Consider the following 25166-nt stretch of genomic DNA (forward strand, 5'->3'; position numbering starts at 1 on the left):
TTGTTAGCCACTTTGGGACGCCTTACAGGAGATAAACGCAAGGTATAAATCCAGTCGCTTATTTTTTTCTCTCTCTGTGCCAGTGTAAAGGCGGCTGGCTACCAATCTTGATCCTCCTTGATCTGAGGTTGCAAATACCTCAGCAGACCAGCTGCTCGGGAGCAGCAGCAGTAGAAAGCCATTGATTTCACATCCTGCATGTGAGCTCCCAAAGGCCACTGCGAGGAGCAGAGTGCTGGACTAGATGGGCTCTGGTCTGATCCAGCAGGCTTGTTCTTATGTTCTTAAAGGCGAGCACATGGTGCTTTCCACCAATGCTGCTTGCGAACTGGGTGGCCAGGGAGAATGCGGAGGCAGTACAAGGGCTTCTAGGGAAACAGAACATCAGAGTCCAGGGGTACCTTAAAGACTAACGTCATTTATTTCGACGTGAGCTTTCCCGACGGACTCGAATGAATGTAAAGCTTTGACAAATTAGATCAGCAGTTAGACACACAAACACACCAATTGATCTCAGTGGGCTTTACAGAGACTCGTATTTCACCGAAGTTTTCTCCAGCGAGGCATGCTTCATCTCCCGTTTAGGCTTGAGATGCCCGGAGAAAAAAAGCAGGCCACCTTCACTCTCCCCCTTCCACCACCCCCCCGTTGCCAGGGCAACCAAAAACATTCTGAAGCATCGCGGCCAGGGGGGTCGGATAGGAGGTTGACAAAAGTGAGTCGCGGTGACGTCACTCGATGGCGCCGCGTTGCCCTGCCAGGGTGCGCTCGTCCCGACTAGTGGCGCGAGCTTCGGAATAAGTGTGGCGCGCGTGCGCGAGAGACGGTCACCGCGCGAGGAAAGGCTCCGACCCTCAACAGTGAGTGCCAGGGAGAGAAAGCAGAGCCGGGCAGCGAGCGCGGGGATGGCCGAGGGAGGAGGGGTGGCAACAACCGAGCGGTCTTTGCTTTTGTTTTGAACAAGCTGGGAATAAACTGTCGGTCTTTCGCCTCCTTTGGGGAGGGGTCGCAAAGACTGGACATCTGCTTAAAGATGGAGGTCTGTGTGTGGTTGTGCCGATGAGATTTGTGAAAAGTGGCTGGTCACACTGGAGGGGGTTGCGTGATTCGGATCCAGGCTGGGTGTGAGGAGTGGGGTGGCCGTGGCAGGCACAGTCTTGTGGCTTATCAGCCCAGAGTTCCCCACCCCCGATTTATGTTCTCATCACACACGCAACCATAAGTTGCCTCTGGTACCTGTGTGTTTCTAAGCAAGTAAATGTATGGATGCATTAGACCAGCGGTGGCGAACCTATGGCACGGGTGCCAGAGGTGGCACTCAGAGTCCTCTCTGTGGGCACGCACAAACAGAATCACCCCCCACCCACCACACACATCTGGGCTGGCCTGGGCCACTGGGCTCAATCATTAGCATTAAATCTAAGATCTAATTTTGGGGAAGCAGTGTAGGTAACCCTGTTAAGTGCTGTTAAACCCCACAGATGTTCATGCGAAGAACTAAAGTGTGATCCTTTACCTGGGAGTAAGCTCAGTTGCTGGCAATGGGGCTTGCTTCTGAGTAAACCCTCCTAGGGTTGTGATTCATCCGTTGGGAGAGTTGACGGTTTCTTCAAAGCAAAGCCACCAACAATCACCAAGCTTGCTCCTGAGTAATGCACGCCTCTGAGCCAACCCTTTTTTTAAACTAAAACCTCAGTATTCAGGTTAAATTGCCATGCTGGCACTTTGCAATAAATAAGTGGGTTTTGGGGTGTCAGTTTGGGCACTCGGTCTTGAAAAGGTTTGCCACCACTGCATTAGACCTTAAAAATAACACTGACACGAGCATTCGTGTCTTTCTCTAGTGTTTCCATATGGCATGAGGAAAAAGTTGTCATGGAGCCAGCTTTTTTTTTGTTCTTGGACAGTCACACTGACCAACTCCCTCCCACTTACAGTTTTGTTCAACTGTGCCAACAACCACAACACAAAATCACATGTTCCTGAAACACGTATGCATCTCCTACGACACACTACTACACCAACCTAAGCCCTATCAATATTTTCTTCCCATTTGTACCCTGACAAAAGTTCTAAGTACAATCCCACAAAGGTCTTCTCACCCTAGATCTTTTGTTCTATATTCTTAACTACTGTTTTCAAAACAGAGATAAAACCGGAACCTTTTAACTTTTTCTTGTTCTTTGCAATTCATATTGCATTTTGTCTCCTGATAAATGCAAAAGCCCGGAAGTTGGATTTGAGCCATTTACAGCCACACAGGGGATATTGCTAATACAGCAAAAGAGTCATATCTTCTGTGTATGAATATTCCAATACATTTTGTTTAAAGAGTTTTGGGATATTCCAATTTAGAGGCTTGAGTTGCACATCAGCTCCATCACTTAAAGCACATGAAATGATGTATTTCCCTTTATTTCATTCAATCTAAAAGAAGCATGTAGGTTGCTACTTGCTTTTTGGTGTTTGCATTGCTATCTGTTAGTTCCTAAAAGTTTAAACCAACCTTATTTCTCTCTGCTGCAGAGGACATTAAGACTAGTATGTCATTTTCAAGGGCCTTCTGTTGTCAGAACACTTTTAGCATGATTCCTCTTTTTTTGCATTTTTCATGTAGAAGACGCTTTTTGGGGAAAGATTGTCCAGTTTGGTAAATGTGATTATGTGCTGAGAGAAAAATGTACCTACTCTTAACAGTTAGCTGACTTATAACCCACATGACAGTTTTTCCCTTCAAAAATTAATTTGCTGTTACGATGCGTTCAAGATATAATCCATCTATGGATACAAAAACATACTAGAGATTGCCTCATCCAGTTCTGTTGTTTATCAGCCTTTCATTGAGTCATGGGCTCATTCCGCACATGCAGAATAATGCACTTTCAAACTGCTTTCAGTGCTCTTTGAAGCTGTGCGGAATAGCAAAATCCCCTTCAAACAGTTGTGAAAGTGGTTTGAAAATGCATTATTTTGGGTGTGTGGAAGGGCCATTGAGACCCTAATTATGTGTCTTCTCAAACTGGTCATATACTAGGAATTCCATGCTGAAATTTAATTTTCAGATGTGTGTGGGCCTGATTTGTGTTCGGACCATGGTGTTTGGGAAGAGCAAAATCCACTTCTGTGCCATTTTCCTGACCTGAAACATCCTGCAGAGCTGCTGCTTGCCCTGTTTGGAAACACAGTTTCCCCACCAGGTCAAACAATGGCTATCCTGTGGCCCTTTGAGGTTGATAAGAGGGTGCGAGGGGAAGGCTTTAGTACCAGTGTTCATACAATTTGGTCCCAGACCAGTATCAGACCCCCATATGCCCGAGAGCCATGACTTGCATGGCCTAGGTGAGCAGGATCTTGGAAGCTAAGCAGGGTCAGCCCTGGTTAGGAGACTGCCAAGGAAATCCAGGGTTGCTGTGGAAAGGCAACTGATGGCAACCCACCTCTGCATGTCTTTTGCCTTGAAAACCTTCTGGAGTCACCATAGGTCAGCTAAGTGCACACATATGCCTGAGAATGAAATTTCAGGGCAGCCATCTCCCCCTGCCACTTTTTTTAAACAATAGGCTGTTTATTATTACAGTTGTATAACAATCTAGCAAACTCCCTGAATTTCTAGGTTTTTTAAAAAGTAACTCTCTAGCACTTTTCATCACATAAATTGACTTTTCCACTTATGAAAGGGGTCACAGACTCAGCTTTCATTTTAAAAAAAGTAACTGTAGGGAGCTGTATAGATATATAACATAATGATTCTCAACTGCTAACTGAAAACTAAAGAAAACTGGAAAAGAGTCTGGTGTCAGGCGGAATGGCTGCTGCTGGGCAATGGGACAGGGGAAGTATGGGGGAGGTTGCCACCCTTGATACTATTCTGTATCTGCAGCCTCTGCAGCAATAGGGAAACTACACAAGCCCATTCCCATGTGGAGAACATTGCCATAGCATTCCATTAGCTCTGGCTGTAGAGGGATTGCATGTATTGTAGTTGGTCTCCTTGTCCAAATCCAGCTGTATTGACAATACCAACTAGCATACATTTGAGTGAGACTAGTTATTTCAGGACTAGCTCATTGCAGCTGTGGGGAATAGTAACTGTCTGTTGATACATCAGAAAGGATATTGTTTTGTTGAAGGCTTTCTTGGCCAGAATCAGTTCTGGTGTGAGTTTTTCGGTCTGTGTGGCTGTGATCTGGTAGTTTTAGCTCCTAACATTTTGCCTGCATCTATGGGATGACTGTCAAGGATGGACAGAAGACAGGGTGCAGCTGATAGGTATTTACTGCAGGTTAAACACAGGTCAGAAATGTCTCTTAAGGCACCTGACAAGGCACTGGTTAGAGTTCAGTCTGAGAACCAGTAAGCAAGCTCACCAGTTCACTAGGTTGTCATAATCCAAAACACAAATTCAAAACACAGGTCCAGGGGACAAAGTCCAAGGGTCGTTAGGAAAGCAGGCTTTTCTGAGCAATCCATGGAACTGAAGCAGAGTAGCTGTCAAGGTGACAAATTGCCTTCTGCAAAAAACGCAACGGCTGTGAGCTGTCTCTTATCAGCGTGAGGGTGGAAATGCTGCAGGAATGTTGCTTCAGGGAGCTGGTCCTGCTAGTAACTTACAAATGCTGAGCAGCCAGTCGAGCTGATCGTCAACGCTCAGCTAATTCAAGGCGTAACCATTGGCGACTCTGTTCTGAAGGGGTGGGTGAACCGGGAAGACTGCTTGAGGTGCTGAGGGTGGATTCTGAGAAAGTCCTAACTTCGAGGGCCCCGCAGAGAACTCTGGATCAACAGCTGGTTCATCTTCTGATGAACAGCTGCTCTCACGCCTCCACTCTTGAAACATTCTTTCGCTGTCAGTGGGGGGATTAACAGGGGTGTGTGGTAGGCTGCTGTCATCTTCGCTGTCCGATATAGAGGGAGAACCGATCATGACACTGTTAATTATAGTTTACCAATTCAGATACCACAGCAATTGTGGTTGGCACATATTACACCAGACATCACCGTGATCGCGGACAAGAAAGTGACCATCATCAACATAGCAGTACCTGGTGACAGCAGGGTCATTGAAAAGGAACATGAGAAGGTCACTAGATACTATGATTTGAAAAGTGAGCTTCAGCGTCTATGGCACAAACCAGCTGAGGTCGTCCCAGTGGTAATCGGCACCCTGGGCACCATCCCGAAAACAGTAGGGCAGCACTTGAAACATCTTCAAATTGATAAAATTAACATCTGTCAAATTCAGAAGGGAGCCCTTCTGGGATTTGCACAAATACTACGCTGATACATTACAACTTCCTAGACCTCTGGGAGAGCCTCGAATTGTAATGAAAGGCCAACAACCATCTAAACATCTGGCAGCTGTGAAATCTACCATAACAACAACAAAACAACAACAACAATAATTTAAAAGCTTCCAAGCCAAAAGGTGCTTCTCCATTAAAATTTCAAAGGCCAACAGTTTTCCTTGTATCTCTCTGACACCAAACAAGACTCACAGATCTTTTATAGACTAAGAGTAAAGGAATTACTTGATGGTTATTGTGTTAACAGCTAGGGAGATAAATTTAAGGTGATGGGTATAGTGTAAAGTTAGATAGCCAAATTCAGTAATTTTATCTTGTGTTGTGGGTCAGTTCCATAGCCACATTCTTTTGCTTCCAGTTCTTTTAATCATGGTTCAGAATCATCCGAAGAGAGTAATAATATATAATAAATTATGAATTTATATAATGACTGAAGCCAGATTATTTTCTAATATTTTAAGTAGAAGCTGAATCTTTACAGAAAGGAACCTCTAGATATTTGAGAGAATTTACAAGGTTTTTTTCTGTGATTGAAATGTTTTTCTATTTTATGCATTTCAATCTTGGTAGGGCACTTTCGTTTACTGCCTAATTTTATTTTTTAATTATACTAAAATTACTTTCCCTTTAATTTGACAGTTGTATTTTAGCAATCATTCTAATGATTTGTTGTTTTCTTTAATCTGGTTTCCTTAATCAGATACAGTCCTTATAATTTACACTTAAAAGAGAAGAACTTTTTATACCAAACTTGTGTTTTATGGAAAATAATTAGAATTTTCCATTCAGCTGAACTACTTCTTGTATGTTGGAGTCGATCCCTAAAGAATACAGAGATGCCTGGAAAATTCTTGTCTTCTCTATGTCTAATGGTTAAGTTGCACAGTCCAGATTTTAAACAGGTACAGCATTTGTGGAGAAATTGCTTATGTAAAAGGAATCTATTACTTTTAAAAATTGGAATAGGAAAACAAATAAAAACGTGAAAAATATAAAATCCCTTACATAAGCTGTATTGCTTGTGGTTGAAATAGCATTCATGTTTGGCTCTGTGTATTGTGCCTTAGATAACACAACCTTTCAGGAGATTGGTTATATGAAAAACTCTAGCAGTATGTTGTTGTCAAGTAGTTTTATGTTTTACATTCTTACTGTATTTTAAATTCTTGTGTGCTATTGTTAGCCACCTGGGATGTTTCTTATGAGACATAAACATTAGATCACAAACTTGTTTCGTCTCTTTGGCCATCAGTTTTCTTAGGGGGTCAAAGATGAATGAGGAACAGTGCTTCAACCCATAAGTCATCACACATCCCATGTTTTCTATACCTCTTTAGACTGGCAAAAATCCAAATGAGATCCCTCTGGGAGCCAAATATAGCATAGGGCAGGAGTCCCCAATCTTTTGAGCCCCCAGGCACCTTTGGAATTCTGACATAGAACGGTGGGCACAATCACAAAATGGCTGCTTCAGGAGGACCACAGGATGTCAGGGAGTGGGTTTGTGCATAATTCAAATAGTGAGAATTCAATATTTGAGGCAGAAACTCTGTTTAACAGGATATCTTTTAATCTGCACAGCCAATCAGAAACCCTGGTGGGCAAATGCTCCACCTAGTCACACCCACTTTCTAAAAGTACTTGGTGGGCACCAGGAAAGTTGTTGGCAAGCACCATGGCTGCCACGGGCTCTGTATTGGGGACCCCTAGTGTAGCAGCTTCCATTCACTGGCATAGGGGCTTCCATTCACTTGTGTTGCCTTTGCAATATGTTACTTTTAACTGGCTGGGTCTCTTTTACTTCCAGTTCTTGAGGTTCCTTCTCATTCTGGAGTAGCAAGTGTATGATAACACATTAGTAGATACTCTGAAGGACTGCCTGTCCCTGTGTGAACAAGTGTGGCTGCTTTGTTAGTAGCAGTGTTTTCTGTCTCATCCTTCTAGTGTTAGGGGCATGATAACTTTTCAACTTCAACCCTCATTTTATGGGACACCCTCTTTGTACACTTGACAGCGCCCTCCTTGCTGATGATTTTCCGGTAAGACTGTCAGTCCAAATATTTTAGGAGGATATTTGGGTATTCATGGAAAGGCAGCAATTGGTATATTTACACCGAAAGCTGATTTATAAATTTTGTGGCTGGCCTCTAGCTTAATTTTACCTTTGTTGTTTAAATTCTGTGTCGTTAATTGCAGTGGGTTCCAAATTTGTGGGAGAAAAGTCACCCTATGTTTATTTTATTTATATTTTAGTTATTTAATTGAATTTATGTATTGCCCTCCCCCAAGGGGCTCAGGGCAGTTCACAACAAAATGTTAGATAAATAAACTCACTTTTGTATCCATGTCTGATGAGAATGTGTGGGCATCCTAGACTCATGCCTGAGGGAATAGGGCAGTGATGGCGAACCTTTTCGAGACTGAGTGCCCAAATTGCAATCCAAAACCTACTTATTTATCACAAAGTGCCAACACGGCAATTTAACCTGAATACTGAGGTTTTAGTTTAGAAAAAAACGGTTGGCTCCGAGGTGTACGTTACGCAGGAGTAAGCTTGGAGGTAATCAGTGGCTTTGCTTTGAAGCAACCGTGCAACGCTTTGAATGGGTGAATCATGATCCTAAGAGGGTTTACTCAGAAGCAAGCCCCATTGCCAGCAACCGAGCTTACTCCCAAGTAAAGGATCGTGCTTTAGTTCTTTGCATGAAAATCAGTGGGGTTTAACAGCGCTTAACAGGGTTACCTACATTTCTTCCCCAAAAGTAGGTCTCATAATCGAGCCCAGCGGCCCAGGCCAATGTATATGTGTGTGTGTGAGGGGCACTCTGTTTGCACGTGCTCACAGAGAGGGCTTTGAGTGCCACCTCTGGCACCTGTGCCATAGGTTCGCCACCACTGGAATAGGGCCTCTTTCTGTCATCCCGCACCAAAATAGCCCCATGTGAGCAAATAGCCTTCTTCCCACCTCCCAACTCTCCTTTACTGCTTGCCTAGGGAGCTGCTAGCTTAGTCTTCCGCAATGGCCAAAACAAATTAATTCCAATTCTGTCAAAAGGGCTCCCACACTAGTAATGAATCCTTAATTAACAGGGAATTTAGAAGGAATGTTAGACACAGATAAGGTGAAAACCAGTACTTTTAAAAATGGGCAAGTAATCTTTCATAAGGATTAGTAAATCTTAAGCAGTCAAAAGAACCTTACAATAAATGATAACTAAAGAGCAAGTTACATTATCACCCAAACAAGCTACACTTCTCCGGCAGGGAAGGAGAAGGCCAAGATGAGAGAGAAAGAGTTTTATAGTACCAGTCTTGGTTGTCCAAATGTTCAGGCATCAAGTAAATCTAGATGGAGAAGGAGATATAGATACTGCATACCAAAAAGGCATCTACAGCTGCACAAACACAAGTTGTTTGAGCCAACTGCAACCACATTTTGGTGAAGAATTCTGCTACCACTTACAGCACAAGCAGCAGAGACACAAAAGGTCTATTTTCTGTATGTGCATGGGGAAAGGGGAAGGACCTGGTTTCTGTCCTAACTGCAAAGAAAGGAGAGAGGAATCCTGGGAATACAGTGGTACCTCGGTTATTGTTGACTTTGGTTTTTGTCAGTTTCGGTTTTCGTCAACTTTTTCTTGGCAAAATTTGTTTCGGTTTTCATTGATTGCCTCGGTTTTCGTCGCTCCCTCCCTCCCATTTCAGGGGAAGTCACCCAAGTGAAAGGAAGGTTCCCCCCTCCTTCCTTTTGCTCCATCTGCCTCCCGGCTGGGGTTCGAGGAAGCCCAGCCAGCTGGGAGGCAGAAGGGGTGTCACTGCCCAAATAAGGAGCTCCCTCTGCCTCTCGGCTGGCTGGGGTTTGAGGAAGCCCAGCCGGGAGGCAGAGGGAGCTTCTTATTTGGGCAGTGACTCCCCCTGATGTCACTGCCCAAATAAGGAGCTCCCTCTGCCTCCCGGCTGGAATTCAGGAATCCAATTAATCCATTCCAGGCACTTTTTGGAGTGCCTCGAACGGATTAATTGGATTTACATTGATTCCTATGGGAAATGTTGCCTCGGTTTTCATCGATTCCTTTCTGACAAATTATCGACGAAAACCGAGGTACCACTGTAGTTCCAAATAAGGTAAAAGAGGGAAGAGTGCTAAGCAGGGAACAAGTGTTTCCGAGGACAGCTTGAGCCTGAGCAAAGTAATGGGTTTGGTGGACAATTCTAAAGTTGAGAAACGAGACTAATGAATCAAACCCAAATGTGGACCTGTGGCCTATGACAAGGTAATGGAAACACTTGATTTCAAAAGGGTCTGCGAGTTGCTATAAGGATTATAACAGAGCCCAATTAATGATCTGAATGCTAGAGGGCTTTCCAGGCAACTTCCTGGGATACCTGTTCCATTCCAGGTAGCTTGATTGAATCCACTGTGACTCCGCTTCTTCTGCCATTGCTCTGCTTTTTGTTGTGTGCTTGCCAGATATTTGTTTTTTCTAATGCATGTCTCAGCACTAAAATGGAAGCCACATGAACATAAGCGGGGGGGGGGGGGGGCTGTTGGGTAACAGACCGGTAACATATGAGCTGTTTCTTCTTTTTGCCTTTGCTTGCAGACATGATATGTTATGGGGTAAAAATGGGACTCTCACTGGTTTTATTTTGCACCCTTTTGACCTGTAAAGTTTGAAGCAACCCTCCCTTTAAATATATTTCCATTATTATGATAGCAAAATATTAAAATGGTAAAGACTGGTGCTATTAAATCATCTGTACCAGTTAGTCTGCAAAAAGCCCACAAAAAGTGACTGTTCTATGAATCTTTTATCAGTGTACTTGCCCACACATAGCAGTATTAGTTATTTTTGTACTAATGAGTGGAAAGAAACAGAGCCTACTCTTTTTCAAAACCGTTTCTGCCTGATTTGCCAGGAAGTGATGTTAATTGGTATGGTGACTGGGGTGAATAGCTGTTTGCCTGACTAATATTTATAAATCGGAAGGTTTCATTTTAGCTACGGAAAACAGGGTTGTCAGCTGGAGCTAGGGAAATTGCTGGAGATTTGGGGGTGGTACCTGGGCAGGTGGAGTTTGAGAAAGGGATGAAGTTATGATGTGGGGATGTGGCATAATTGATCCTGCTCTGCAGGGGTGGCCAACCTATGGCACTCTAGATGTTCGAGGACTACAATTCCCATCAGCCCCTGCCAGCATGGCCAATTGGCCATGCTGGCAGGGGTTAATAGGAATTGTAGTCCACGAACATCTGGAGCGCCATAGGTTGGCCACCCCTGCCAAGGGGAACTAATTTCTGTAATCTGGACATCAGTTGTAATTCTGGAAAAATGCAGACCACACCTTGAGGTTAGTAACTCTAATCAAAAAGCCCATGCTTGCTATAACATTACAGCTATTTTTGTAATTATGTCTTCTGTGCACTTGTCAATGACTGTTGCAGGGCGTGGAAATGTAGAGTGTGTTGTGTTTTTGTTTGATGTCAGTTCTGGCAGCGGGAGCCTCTATCTAGAAGAGTTTAAGTTTTGGGTGACTTCTTGAATGACTTTTTGCTCTTCAGTCTTTCTGTGCCATGCCATATTGGTCCAACAGAGGCAATAATTTTTGAATTGTTTATTACAATAAGATATTTTTCTCCAGCTGTGTTCTGCAGTAGAAATCACCTAAAAGTCTGAAGATCAGTAAAAGGCGAAGTTGTCAGATAACAAGCAATAGTGTCTTGTCGGCTAGCCAAATAATGTATATCCTTATACTAATACTTATCTCTGCAAATATCTTTGTCAGATTTTCATGGATCTCAATAGTGCCAGTAGTATTGTGCTTCAGGTCTTGACTCAAGCCACCAGTCAAGATACTGCTGTTCTGAAACCAGCCGAGGAACAATTGAAACAGTGGGAGACGCAACCAGGTTTCTATTCGGTATTGTTGGTAAGGTACTGCCGTGAAATGCGGTTGTTTTTCTCCAATCTTTTCAACATTTTTCATATCCACTATCTTGCTGGTATGAACAACAATGGATGTATTGCTCAGCTCCTTGGATATATTTTCTAAAAAAGATGATTATGTTCACTGATGTTGAAAATCAGGGTGAATTTGATTTAAATCGCCTCAATTTATAACACAGTTTAAATCACTAGTCAATAAGACTTGATTTAAATAATGGTTTTCTACATAAAGACTCATTCTATAATCTTAATATTTACAATCAGATGAAGGTTTCCTTTTTTGAATAATAACTTTTCAGATTAGCTTTGCAGTTATATCAAAACAGTTACTGATTTGGCTACACTGTTTGAAATACATAGATAGTTTACCGCACAATAATTTCATAAGTATCTGGCTTCTATTTCATTGAGGCCACCAGGCACTTGCATGTCGTTGTTGCAGTGTTTGCATTTTGCATGCCTGCCTACTTTACCCACAGGTAGAAAAAGCCATGAAAAGGTTACCAAACTGGGTCTCTTCTCTGATTAGACTCTTCCAAAGACTTTGAGTCTGTGAAAAGTGAGAATGAGCCCAAGAGGTACTGGCATTTATAATTGTTTCAGATATTCTGCCTCATTAGTTAATTGGTAGGGATTTCAAAATTGCTAATGTTTAGTCTGAAAATAGCGTATGTGCATGCTTTGAACTGTACTTTGAATAGTATAGTTCAGTCAATAACCTTTGAAGCTCTGAATATGCCTATTTCATTATAGTGGCCAGCAGTAAGCAAGTCAGGACAGACATAGGCAGAATACGCTTTATGAGTTCTGTCTTTTCACACTTGAAACAGTCTCAGTACCATTTCAGAAGAGCTGATGTAGTGTGCTGCATCATCTTCCCTGCATGTTAAAAGTTACTTGATGTTTCAAAGGCTCACAGATCAGGGGATATTCTTTTCTTTTTCTGTTTTATTCTTCCCACAGTAATTTAAAGGAAAGAAATGAATTTTAATTGGAATTAAATAACAAAGTTCTTACAACTTGGAAATGTTTTTCTAGCCATTCCAATCAAGGAGAATGGCCCCAAGGGATGTTTATGCTAATTCATTTAACTGAATGAGAATTTGACATGGAACACAATTTATCATGAAAAGAAGTTTCAATAGATGTTTTATTGATGTGGCTAGACAGATGACATGTAACATCAATATAAAATTAGAATTATACATGCCATTGCCTGTGTAGCATATAAGAATACTAATGCCAAAACTTTTGCTGTTTTTAACTGAGTTAATTTTCTATGTGTAGGCTGATGAAATGGTAATGGTGATTTCACCAGGCTTGACTTCAAGATATATATATATATGCATGCTGAATTCTATACTTTCTTTACAGACTATTTTCACAAATCACACCTTGGATGTGAATGTGCGGTGGTTAGCGGTGCTTTACTTCAAAAATGGAATTGACCGGTATTGGAGACGAGTAGCACCACAGTAAGGAAGGAATTTCCTGTCTCTTTTTTTTATAGTAGAATGTTTTTACAGGCTTCTGGCTATCTGCAAAATATTAACTTCCTGACAAGGAGTGCGGAAAGAGTGTCTTATACATGATAAGCAACCTGCAAGAGCTTGCCTGTAAGGAAGTGGAAATTCCATCCCCCCCCCACCCCTGTAGTCCTTGTTTCCTCCTGTCTTGTTCTCATGAAGAAGAGCTGAGGATAAGAACATAAGAACAAGCCAGCTAGATCAGACCAGAGTCCATCTAGTCCATCACTCTGCTACTCGCAGTGGCCCACCAGGTGCCTTTGGGAGCTCACATGCAAGATGTGAAATCAATAGCCTTCTGCGGCTGTTGCTCCCGAGCACCTGGTCTGCTAAGGCATTTGCAACCTCAGATTAAGGAGGATCAAGATTGGTAGCCATAGATCGACTTCTCCTCCATAAATCTGTCCAAGCCCCTTTTAAAGCTATCCAGGTGGCATAATGTGATGAATTCAGATCCACATCTCCTTAGTGAGTTGGCCAGTAATGGGTTTGGGGGCTTAAGAGCTATCGGCTGGACTGGAGGCTTACAGCAGACTGCTTGCCTTGGGTGCCTTCTTCCCTGTGTGGTGCGAGGCGGGGGCAGTGGGGGGAGTAGACTGGGAGCAGAGAGTGAGCACAACTGTGTTTTTGCCTTAAATCATTTTGTCATGCAAATGCACACCCATCACTGTCATTCAGCCAGTGGGAGGGCGTTTCTTCCCAAAGATTGTTTGGTGCTTCCTTGCTTGTCTTCTTTTACCAACAGCAGCAATCAAAGTTGCCCCTGCCGTCTTATCACCCTCCTGGCTGTTGTTGCCAATCTGTTACCCTTCCCTCCTCAGCCCCGACTATGCCCCAAACATGGCAGAACAAAGTCTTCAGATATTGCTCTGCAAGATTTAATTTTTCTTTAACTTTGGCCCTTTCCGCACGGGCCAAAAACGGCGGCCTGGGGACGGCAAAAACGCCTGGCTCCCCTTTCCCTCCCTCAGGGCGGCGTCAGGCCACCCTCAAAAACACCCGTTTAAAGGGTAGTTTTTGAGTAAACAGCGTGTTCCCGGCTGCGCGGTGCGAACAGCATCGCCGGGAACACGCTGTTTCCCCGTCCTTCTCCCACTTACCTCGTCGCCGTCGTCGCCCTGCTGTCCTCCTAAGACCCTCCCTCGCTGTCCTCCGACCCCTGGAGGTTGGAGGGCAGTGTGGGCGGGGCTTAGGAGGCCAGCAGGGCGACGACAGCGACGAGGTAAGTGGGAGAGGGACGGGGAAGAGGCGGCTCTCCTGCGCCGGCCTCTGCTGGGGCCGCTTGCACGTGTGGACATCTTGCAAATGCTTCCTTTTGGTGGCTTATCCTATTCACTCCTTGTTGCTTCTGTAACATATAGACAGTCACTAAGTAGCTCTTTACATGACATTGGGCATACCTGTGCCATTCTTCTTTTGCCATGTCTGTCTGAAAGCCAAATCGAACATGACCCATGAGTTTTTTTAATGTCCTCTTGCTTTTTGTTCTTCTTCAAATAGTTGGCACACAGTGTGGGGGCCTGATTTTGATCATCACTGCAGTACAAGGGATGATGAGGTTTTAAACACCGCCCTCTGCTGTTTTCCTAACCTGAATGGGTCCTAGTGTGCTACTGTTTGATGGTATTTTTTCTCAGCAGTGCAAATATTTATCTCTGAAGGGTTTTTCAGATAAAGAAAAACAGTGTTTCAGGATGGGAAAGACTTAATCTCCCTAATCTCCTTCCCACATGCCATGATTCTGATTTATAATGGTCTCTGCACACCTGCAGGCTGATGTGGAGGCGATTTCTGTCAGAGGTGGGATTATGTTGCCTTGATCCTTTGTCATTCTTATCAGCTAGGTTATTCTTGTGTCTGTCAACAGTAATGGAATTTCTGTTTCATGGATCACTGACAATTCATTAACTTTTCCTGTTTATCTTTATACATGTTTTATGTGCCACTTTTCTTGAATTTCTTACAGCTTATAGTTGACAAGTTTTATAGGCTTAAATCTAAATGATTTCACACCCTGTGTGGCAGTGTCTTATATCTTTGGATGTGTGATTTGTTAACTCATCTCTAAAATGCTTGTGTAGTCCGTAAAATATCAATGTAAATGAACATGGCAAGTTCTTCTGAACATTTGTGCACTTATTCAAATGTGTATATTATCTGTTCTATAGTTTTCCTGGTTCATATGTTCATTAATAGTAGTTAATGTTTCCATAGCACATTTAAAGGGGTTAGCGGGAAAAAGTAATAATTGACATTAAATCATTAGCATCATTGAATGGAGCAATTAATCAGCATTCATTGCTAAAGAGAAGTTTCTAAGTTGTGAACAGTTTCCTGAAAGAGTGATTGTGGAGGAAAAGGTCTGATTACTTCAACCATCCAGTAGGTGTCAGTACTGCACAACAGGAATAGCTTCCAAAGGCCTTTTTCAATTCTTATTGTCCAATCTTTCTAAAGTATTTTTGAAATCAGTGTACTCTGAATGTTCTTTTAATATGTATTCATCTTTTTCAGTTTTTATCATGTTGGGCATTTTCTCAGATAGCAAAATGTTCCAAATGCCTAACAAGGGTCCAAGTCTTCTTCAACAAATATGCTTAATGTATTTTGAAGAGTTTTTGTTAATGCTAAATTTAAGATTACCTTGACTAATACTTAAATTGATAAATTGCTTGCAAGCTTTGTCTATCTTCCAGAAAACATGAAGGGAGAGCCAAACTGAGTAGAGCTTCGTCTTTTCTAGTATCATCTGTTTGCTTTCTTCCATATTGCAAGCTGCTTTTAAAACTTCCATACAGGGTTTGTTGGATGCAGCTGTTGCTTGGGAGAGAAGCATGTAGGTTCACACTCTTACCTGTATCCCTTGATCAATTCAGCTTTTTATCAGCTTCAGTGCTCTTATGGCTTATTGTAAAATTTCTCAGCCAGCTTTTCTTTGCTGACATAAATCTGGAATGCAAACCAAAACTCAGGCATTCTTCCCTTTATAATCTCCATTTATGTCATATATCTTTTTTTTTAGAGTTTCAGCCTATACTTAATTTCCCAAATTTATGCTGTTAACCTTATTGCTGAGTCGAGTTTGATGAATTTCATTTTCTAAGTTCACAAAAATGGGGGTAATATCAAATCAAATCAAAAAGATTTGAAGCAAAAAATTATTGCACTACCGTTGTGGGTCTGATATTTTGGCTCCAATCCTAAGGGCACTTCCTTGAGAGTAAGCCCTGATGACTGAAATGGGAGTTATTTCTGAGCAGACTTGCATGTGGCATTGCTCCTGTGGTTTGTCTTCATTTCACTATCACCTGCGTGATTTGCTCTGTAGTTGAATGTGGCCAGGAATTAGTCCTGCCAAGCACAGAAAACTCTCAGCTATGTTGATTTTAGGAAACGAAAAGTTCAAATTCTTGTGTATTTCTAATGTTCATCTTTATTCATTAATATATGTCTGTGTTTGACCAGTGCTCTTTCTGAAGAGGAGAAATCTACATTGCGTGCAGGGCTTATTGCAAACTTCAATGAGCCAATAAATCAGGTTAGTAATGATATAAAAGAGTAGTAATTCTTTCCCAAAGTGTTTTTTTGAATTTCCTTAAATTCAAAATAGAATGGATTTGATTTTTGAAAAAAAAAGTATATATTTGGAGAAATATTTTATCTTTGCTCATATAAGCAGAATATTCCTGATGATCGCTTACTTTGATCAAACATAACTGCACATCTGGAGATTCTTAAAGCAAATTTCTTTTCACTTTTCCTTTCTTAAATTTTCTGTAGAATTTCTTTCAAGGAGAACCTGTAGAAATTTACCAGGAAAACATCCAGCCTGCTTTATCAATTCATGACAGTATCTGAGAAGGTGGTTGTTTCAGGGTACATTCATAGGAGGATAAACTGCTAGCAGTAGAATTTTTAAGCAGTCACAACCTTCCAAGACTGTTGGATTTAGGAAGGTTCAATAGTTTAGGATTACACAACAAATTCCAGGGAAGTTCTTTGCTCCTACTGCATGATTTTTTAAATGAATTAATCAGCTCAGTAAAACTTTGTTAAATGTTAGTTGATGTTTCAATAGACAATTGAGGTTGTTAAAACTGAAATCGGTGGGTTTAATCATCCTTCTCTTTTAGATTTTTGACATGACTTTAAAATATATGTCTGCTGTTTTAACTCTGGGTGTCCATTGGTTGTCTTTATAGATTGCTACACAGATTTCAGTCCTAATAGCAAAAGTTGCTCGACTGGATTGCCCTAGGCAGTGGCCAGAACTAATTCCCATCCTTGTAGAATCTGTTAAAATCCAGGATGATCTTCGCCAACACAGAGCTTTGCTTACTTTCTATCACGTTACAAAGACTTTGTCATCAAAACGGCTTGCTGCAGACAGAAAACTTTTCTATGATGTAAGTATCACTTGCAGTAGAACACCTTTTAAGACAAATTAATTTCTTGTGTTGGGCATGTAGTTTTGGTGTTTCTGGTTTCCACAGTTTAGAACAGGGTAGCTAACAATAGTATTGGAAACATGAAATGCAGCTTTGTCAGTGATGTTTCTTTTTGAAAGTATTTTTTTAGCCTTTCTTTGAAAATGGTTGGTTGACAAAATGTTTGACGATATTCTCTTTTGCAAAACAAAATCAATAAAGTGAGTGAATGTTGTCCAGTACTATTATAATGTCTTCTGCTCTCTTAAACATGAGTAAAAGACTAGCTGTGCACCATGACTTTTCATGTATCTTCTTCCTTCCCAGAAAATTCCCCTGTCCCTTCTTCATTCAGCATTATACATGATGTAGAATTATGTCTTCAGGGAGCTTGATGCTAACCATAGCTAGCTTCAAACCAGTGTTTGAAATCTACTTCAGAATCTTGTTCCAGACTCTAGTTAAGGGTAATGATGAGTAACTTTAAAGTCTCCTGGTAGCACCACTGTTGATACTGAACAAGGAGCGGGAGAGAAATCTCTTGAGCCCACTGGGCACTCCTGATTTTTACTCATGATAAGATAAATTTTGTAGGAAGGTACATTTCTTTCAGGCCCTTTCCGCACAGGCCATAAACGGCGGCTTGGGGACGGCAAAAACGCCGTCCCCAGGCCGCCCGCGTTAGCGCGCAGCTGCGTCAGCCGCCCGCCTCTTGCACCGGGCCGCTTCATCCCGACGCCGGCGTTTCCCCAGTGCGCTCGGAAGCGCACTTGTTGGGAAACGCCGGCTGGAAGCCACTGCTGTGTGAATGGCAGCGGCTTCCCCGGCCACCCCTCGCTCCCTGTACTTACCTTGTCCCCGGGCCTCCGGCGCGTCGCCGAGGCCTGGGAACACGACTCCCTGCCCTGCGCCGCTGGAGCAGGCGCGCAGGGCCAGGGGGGGCGTGTCCCCAGGCCTCAGCGACGCACCGGAGGCCCGGGGACACGCCGGGTCGGCCGGGCTCCGGCACTCTGCAGCGCCGGCTGCCTGGCTCTTTCTAGGACCGTCTGTGCGGACGGTCCTAGCGTCGTTGGGTCGGCATCGAGTACGCCGACCTGGCCGCTTCCGCATTTGTGCGGAAACGGGCATAGTGTCAGGCCAGATGTGCTTAGAGTTTACTTATTTTGTGTAGTAGAACTCACTTTTTCTGCGTACTAGGTTCCAAAGAATTATTCATTCCCAGTGTGGAATTTCGGTTTGCAGGATAAGAGCAAAACAGAGCTTGCATGTTTGGATGACATAAACCTGAAAATAAGTTTGTCTCCAAACCTAGGTGCAGGAGTGTGTGAGTGAGTCCTCTTGTACTTGGCAAACCAGAAGGGTTTCCCTATTTGGAACATGGTCTGAACTTTGTTCTTTACTCTCAGAAGCTCACTGGTGAAGATACGAAGAGCGTAAGAACAAACTATGGTGAAGTAAGGAAGGATAAGGAAGTGCATGAGCCCAAGCTATGGTTAACGCATAGTTTCACATCTTAGGCCCCTTCTGCATATGCAGAATAATACACTTTCAATGCACTTTGCAGCTGGATTTTACTGTGTGGAATAGCAAAATCCACTTGCAAACAATTGTGAAAGTAGATTGAAAGTGCATTTTTCTGCATGTGCGGAAGGGGCCTCAGTTTGCAACCTGTTCTCAACTGTGGTTTAGGAATTTAGTTGTAACACTTAACTTAAGTCATCTGCATTGGGCTTTACTAAAGCAAATGAATTTTAAAATCTGCTCTATTTTATCTTCATTTCCTGCAAACACATTTTATTTTATGTTATCAGTTAAAATGCAAATATCCTTCCGACAATACTGTTTTGGAACAGCTGTGTGTGTGTGTGGGGGGGGGGGGGGTTAAATTTGTCTTAAAGTATTATGGAATAAATTTTTGTTTTGATGAACATAATGTCAAAAAGCCCTTTCCCCACAGTAAGTTTTTCAGTACAAAAAATGCAGAGTCTGGAGCATGATGTGTAAGATAGCAGATGGGATTTTGCTCACATGGTCATAGGGATGGGGGTAGGAGTATCTTTGATATATAGCACATTCTTGGGTTTTTTTGTGTGGAATGGATAAAATTAATTTATTTTCTGGAGAACGTAATTGTGTTTTAAGACATAAATGGGATTATGTCTGAGAAATACTGGCAGAATACTTGTAAATTAACAGCCATCTGCCTCCATTCTGCCATGCTTTGCTGTAATTTAAATAATTTTTTTAGCGGGGGGAGTTTAATTAGTTTACATTTTGCTTAGCTTTGTATCTGTCATCAAAATAGTGTTAACAAACAGTCTGGTGCAATTTTCATACCTGGAATGGTTTTCAGGTTGCCTGAGAATGTGATGTAGTATTTGTGTCATTTTATTAATCACTGCTGTGCTTTTCACAGTGCAGCATCTTGGCTGAGGTCTAAACTATTTATTCAGTTATACCTCACCTTTCTCCTCAGTGGTGACTCCAAATAGTTTGCAATGTCCTTCTCTCTTCCCTTATATTCTCACAACAACCCTACAAGATTGGTTAGGCTGAGTGTCCATAACTGGCCCAAGATGTCACCCAGCAAGTTTCCCTGGCAGGGTGAGGATTCAAACCTGAGTTTTCTAGATCATAATTCAACACACTTAACCACTACACCGGCTCCTGCATGTTGCCTCTACCACCTGATCTCTATGGGGACTTTCAGCAGAAAGCTGGTTGTAATTTTTGAATCAAATTACAAGTTTTGCCGGGCCCTATTTCGATTGGGACCATGGTGTAGGAGGGTGAAACAGCTCCACAGGCAGGGAGAAGCCTCTCCTCCCCCACCCCCCACATTGAGGTCCCAATCTGAATTAGGTTCCTACAGTACTTCTGAATTAAATTTTCACAGGGAACTTGCAGCTAGCGTCTTGGTGAAGTTCTCCATTAAGATTATTGATAGATGTAATGTGTAGTTTGGCCATGATCTTCCAACATTTTATCCCAGTCCTGTGTATATTAGAGTGTGAGTTGTGCAGTGGTATAGTCCTATGCAGACTTTCTACAATCTAAGCCTATTGACTTGAGTAGGATCATAGTGGAGTAACTCTACACAAGACTGCAGTAAAAGTCATTTTGCTCTGCAAAGTGTTCAGTTCAAAATTCACGTCTGTTAACGTTTTATATAATCATGTTGCGGAGAAGGCACATTTGTTTTCAGTGTCAGGCTAGCTGTGCTCAAATTATATTTGTTTTAGAATTCAAATGTTCTTCTCTTTTGATTTGGGAACCAAATAAATATTTCCAGATGACTGTAAAATGGTTCTTTGCATTGGTCCACCCACTGTCCCTAACCGCTGTGGTTGAAATATTGGAAGAGAGCCTGCATGGTATTAGATCCGTAGTCTGCTATCAAAACCTAATGAGGAGAGCCTGTTTAATTTTAATGCTGGTGTAAATCTAGTTCTTAATTGGAGGCTTTTCGGGAAAGGAAGCATGAGCAGGAAAGAGTTGAGAGAAGGATCCTGAATCTAATAGCATGATTCCTAATCTTTTTTTAGAGATAAGGAGCCTTCAGCTGCCCAATCAATATCATATTGAAGTTGTTCGGAGTATATATGTGATATTTTGATTATGGATAACATTTTAAAATACTTCCTTTTTTATTTGACATGATAGTGTTCTTTATTTGTGAAGACATCTACCTTATTACATCTGATGTTTGCATTGTACTTTGTTTCTTAGATGATTTTTGAAATCACTATAAGAAGCTTTCTGTTGGTGCTGTGTACAGAGAGTGCTATTACAATGTTAGGCTTTAAATGACAGATAATGACAGTAGAAAGTGACACCCCCCGCCCCCATATTTTAGGAATTCCGATTGTTTAAATTAGGTGGAATTCCTTTTTATCCTAAATGTGTGTTGAATACCATGAAAGTATATTAAAGAAACTAACAATGAATTGGGTTTTGCAGCTAAGCTGTAAATACAATTCAGTCTAATCTGTAGTCTAGTCTTAATGCAAATCAGGAATATAAAAGTACATCTTATCAAGAACATTTCTAATAATTTTCATAGAATAAAGCAAAAGCCTTGGCTCTTAATTAGTAAATTAAATGATTTTTTCCAATAACAGGTCCCTCTTGCCAATTTTAAACACGATTTGAAACACAGTTTCAAGAGCAACTCTACGGCATAAGGAAGAATTATGTGTTCTCAGAGTCTGCTTGGATTCCAAAAACAGGTTGCATGATAGCCTTTGGATCCTAGCCTCTGACTTTGGGTGGGTAATGCCCCGCCCTTCCATAGTATCTCATATTTCATTGTAAAATATACAATTAAACTAGGTTAAAAAAACCCCATGAAGCTAATTTTATGACTCAGGCAGGCTTGAAGAAAAATTCCCCCTTCCCCTTTCAAACTTCTTTTGAAGCTTAAGGGCCTTTCAGCCTTTCCTCATTGGTGCTCGATGAGTAAATTATTTCTTTTCTCTTTTTTAAATTGCAGCTGGCTTCTGGAATTTATAGCTTTACTTGTTCACTGTGGAATCACCATACAGATACTTTCCTCCAGCAGATCTGTACTGCAGATGAAACCGCTATTAGCAATTCGTTAGAGAGAACTCTGTTATCATTGAAAGGTAATTAATGGAATGTGTTAAGTTGGTGTACAACTGTAGATATAGACAGCAAAATGGCACTCAGATATTGCTGCTCAGAATTAAAGCTGCTTGTCCTTAGAGCAGGCAGGGGCTGATGGGATTTGTAGTCCATGAACATCTGGAGAGCCGCAGGTTGCAGACCCCTGCCTTAGAAAGTTCAATGTACAGTCATTAAAATCCTCAAGAGCATCTTTAGTTTTCCATGTGCAGTTTGCTTGCTGATAAACAGGGAATGCAAAATAGTGATGTGCTTCTTTTTGGCAATTAGAGCTTTTCTTCAACATATAGCCTCAAAATATACATTGATTTTACATTGATTTACTTAATGACTTTAAATAGTATCCTGTACACCAGTGGTTCCCTACCTTTTTTCACTCACATACTCCCTGGCAACCCATTTCCCTGAAATTGTACCCCCGTGTTAGCAAAATGTTTGTAATTAGTGCAGTTGCTGTTATCTTAAATTTACATGTTGTCACTGCAAAGAAATGACCCAATAATGAGATTAAAAGCAATGGAATAATTAGATGAACAAACAATGCATGCATATTTACACTCAGAACTCAAAAGATAAAATGAGCTCAAGTTAATATTTAGTTAACATAAACACTAAACTGCTTATACAGTAAATGTTTTACATGTATTTACTTAAAATCTTTAATATGTTTTGATATTTATAAAAACACAACAAATGTTCAGTGCTACCCTGAAACTTGTTTTGAAAAACACAGTAAATGTTCAATGCCACTCTGAAGCTCGTTTTGAGGCACTTAGTTGTTTATCAAAATCAGGTTCAACTGATGCAACATGCAGCTTTAAATCTGGTATGCAGGGCAATGTTCCCCCTTCCATTTTGTTCATTCCACACCACCACAAGGCAGGTTAGGCTATGAGACAGGAGACTGGACTCCTGAATCCTAGTCTGACACTTTAATAACCACCTCACAAAATTGCCTTCATTAGACACTTTAAAACAGAATTAGAATCATTGTATCATGATCTCCCAAGATTCAAATCATGACATGTAAATCATGTTGTTTTGATTGCATGCCTAGTGCTACAATAGCAGATTGGCGATCCTTTACTCAGAATTGGTAATGGCCATGCAGCAGCTGCTTTTTAACGCAGCAGAATGCTCATCTCTATTTACAAGAGGTTGTATTAAGGACAACCTTTCCCTTTTGAGTTTTCCAAAAAAAATTTGTTAACTTCAGTGTAAAGGCAGACGAGCCCTCTCCCAGTGCCTGCAAGCACCCAGTGCTGGCCAGCACCCTGCGGCTCCCATCCAGTTTGCAAAGTCCCCCCCCCCCCCCAAACAGGCACCAAGTCCACAGTGTATTCCTTTGAATCGATACCTCGCCCTCTCACTTCTTCTGGACTACTACCTAGCAGGAATCTACAATGCAACTTATCCCCTCCCCCTTCATCTCTACAATATTCAGATGTACTCTCCTCAACCCTATCTTCCTTTTTGAGATCTTCCTGCTGAAAAAATATGGTGGAAATGATGCCAAGCTCAGACATGCGCTGTCAATGCTTTTTTAAACATAAAAGTTAGCTCTGGAAGTTAGCTTTGAAATTAATTCTCTGTGCATCTGCAAAGCCCATCAGCTTGAATACACAAATGGTCACCTGGTGAACATCAGTTACAGGTAAATAACCAGCTTATTATGAGGCAGTAACATTCTTTCATGTTTTCAGTGCTTCGTAAATTGACTGTTCATGGCTTTGTGGAGCCTCATCGAAATGTAGAAGTCATGGTAAGCAACAGACTTTATTTTTTGTAATTACCTTTTAAAAATACTGTGGTTAAATATCTTTGGAATTAAGAACTGAGACTGTGACAATTCTTGTTGCTAATACATATGGAAAAATTTTCTCGGATGAAAGGGGAAATGCTGATGCTGCTTAGAGCACAAATGTTTGGAAGACTGAACAAGCATGTTTAGAACCAGGGTAGTATATTTGCTGTACAGGTATACAGTTAATCCATCAGCCAGCGTGGACCTTGTAGGCCCCACCCCCCACGCTATGTGTTATTGTGGGCTGTTTGCTCACCCATTATTTTGGCATATCCCATACCAATGTTTGAATGTGTAGCTGTAATTAGGCTGGGAGTACTGTTAGATTTTGCACACTAATGCCTTTTTAGCACCATCTATACTGTACTCTTTTCAATTTAGTTTTTAAGTTATGTGTTGTTCATTGTTGTTACTCACCCTGAGCCTTGTTGTGCAGGGAGAGGGCAGGCTATAAATATAAGTATAAATAAATGATTAAATAAGACATTAACAATCAATATCCAAAAGGGATATGATTACTGGGGTCACTATATAGGCTTGTTAAAATTTAAAGGTAACTTTATATTGAACTGTTGAAATTTAAATTAATTATATTAATGCCTGCTTGAATTTTTCCTTATAATGTAACTAGTTTTAAAATTAGGAAAGTTGACATTGGGTTTTCATTAACATAGTAGGCATTGCAATCTTTAAATATTTTAAATTGAAATGACAGTTGCATCTGCTTCCATATTGAACTGCTCGATTTTGTCCTGTTCTTTAGTTACTTCCTACTTGTCTGACCCACTATTCTCTTTCAACTACCTCTCTGGGACATTTCCACTTCGCTGCTTCTGCAGTGCCACATGTTCCCCTTTCCTCCTTTATGTGCTTCCTGCCCTTAATAAGCTGATGAAATGACTGTTGCTTTATTTGGAAAATATAGCTCAATGTAGAACAGATAATCATGCCTGTTATCCTTTAAATGTTATTCTCACATCTTCTAGGGATTTCTACATGCAGTATTTGAGCGGTTAAAACAGTTTTTGGAGTGCAGTAAGTATTAGAATGCTTATTTCACCTTTGGCATTATATCTTAAATCCTAGCAAAAGTCTGAGCTGTATCTACAGTAGTAAAACATATCTTGGTTTCTGTTGCCAAATGCTTCCTAACAAAAGAACTAGAAACTCTTATTGTTTACAATATCATTTGTTCACAAACATTCCATCTGTATATACTGCAGGAAAAATAATGCATATCTCTTAGAGCATATCTCTGAAAGATAACCAAGAGGAGTTGTTCTATTTCACATAATCTCCTGGTGTCTTTCTCTACTCAGACACAACTGCATTGTGTTATTTTTCTGTTTAATGTGAACATCTTCCAGTTTCTTCATTTATGTTTCAGAATACATTTCTATGTCTGGAATTGTTTGCCGTTGCTTGCAATTGTTTCTTGAACAGCATAATGATAGTTTAAATTACCTTTTTTATCATTTATAGGATGAGTAGAACACAAGTTACTCCCAGTTTTT

The 25166-nt window shown here is 41.3% G+C and overlaps 1 protein-coding gene across 1 annotated transcript in view; it reads left to right on the forward strand.

Moving 5' to 3' along the window:
• Nucleotides 1-742: 742 nt before the first annotated feature.
• The window catches only part of IPO11 (importin 11), a 100120-nt gene continuing 75696 nt past the window's right edge, over nt 743-25166 (forward strand). The window contains exons 1-8 of the mRNA XM_048503974.1: nt 743-860; nt 11091-11234; nt 12626-12726; nt 16243-16315; nt 16980-17183; nt 21697-21829; nt 23552-23610; nt 24639-24687. Coding sequence (XP_048359931.1) covers nt 11097-11234; nt 12626-12726; nt 16243-16315; nt 16980-17183; nt 21697-21829; nt 23552-23610; nt 24639-24687 — 757 coding nt within the window. The 5' untranslated portion in view covers nt 743-860; nt 11091-11096. The remainder of the gene's footprint in view (nt 861-11090; nt 11235-12625; nt 12727-16242; nt 16316-16979; nt 17184-21696; nt 21830-23551; nt 23611-24638; nt 24688-25166) is intronic.

This window comes from Sphaerodactylus townsendi, linkage group LG07 (genome assembly GCF_021028975.2).
Source record: "Sphaerodactylus townsendi isolate TG3544 linkage group LG07, MPM_Stown_v2.3, whole genome shotgun sequence".
NCBI lineage: Eukaryota > Metazoa > Chordata > Lepidosauria > Squamata > Sphaerodactylidae > Sphaerodactylus > Sphaerodactylus townsendi.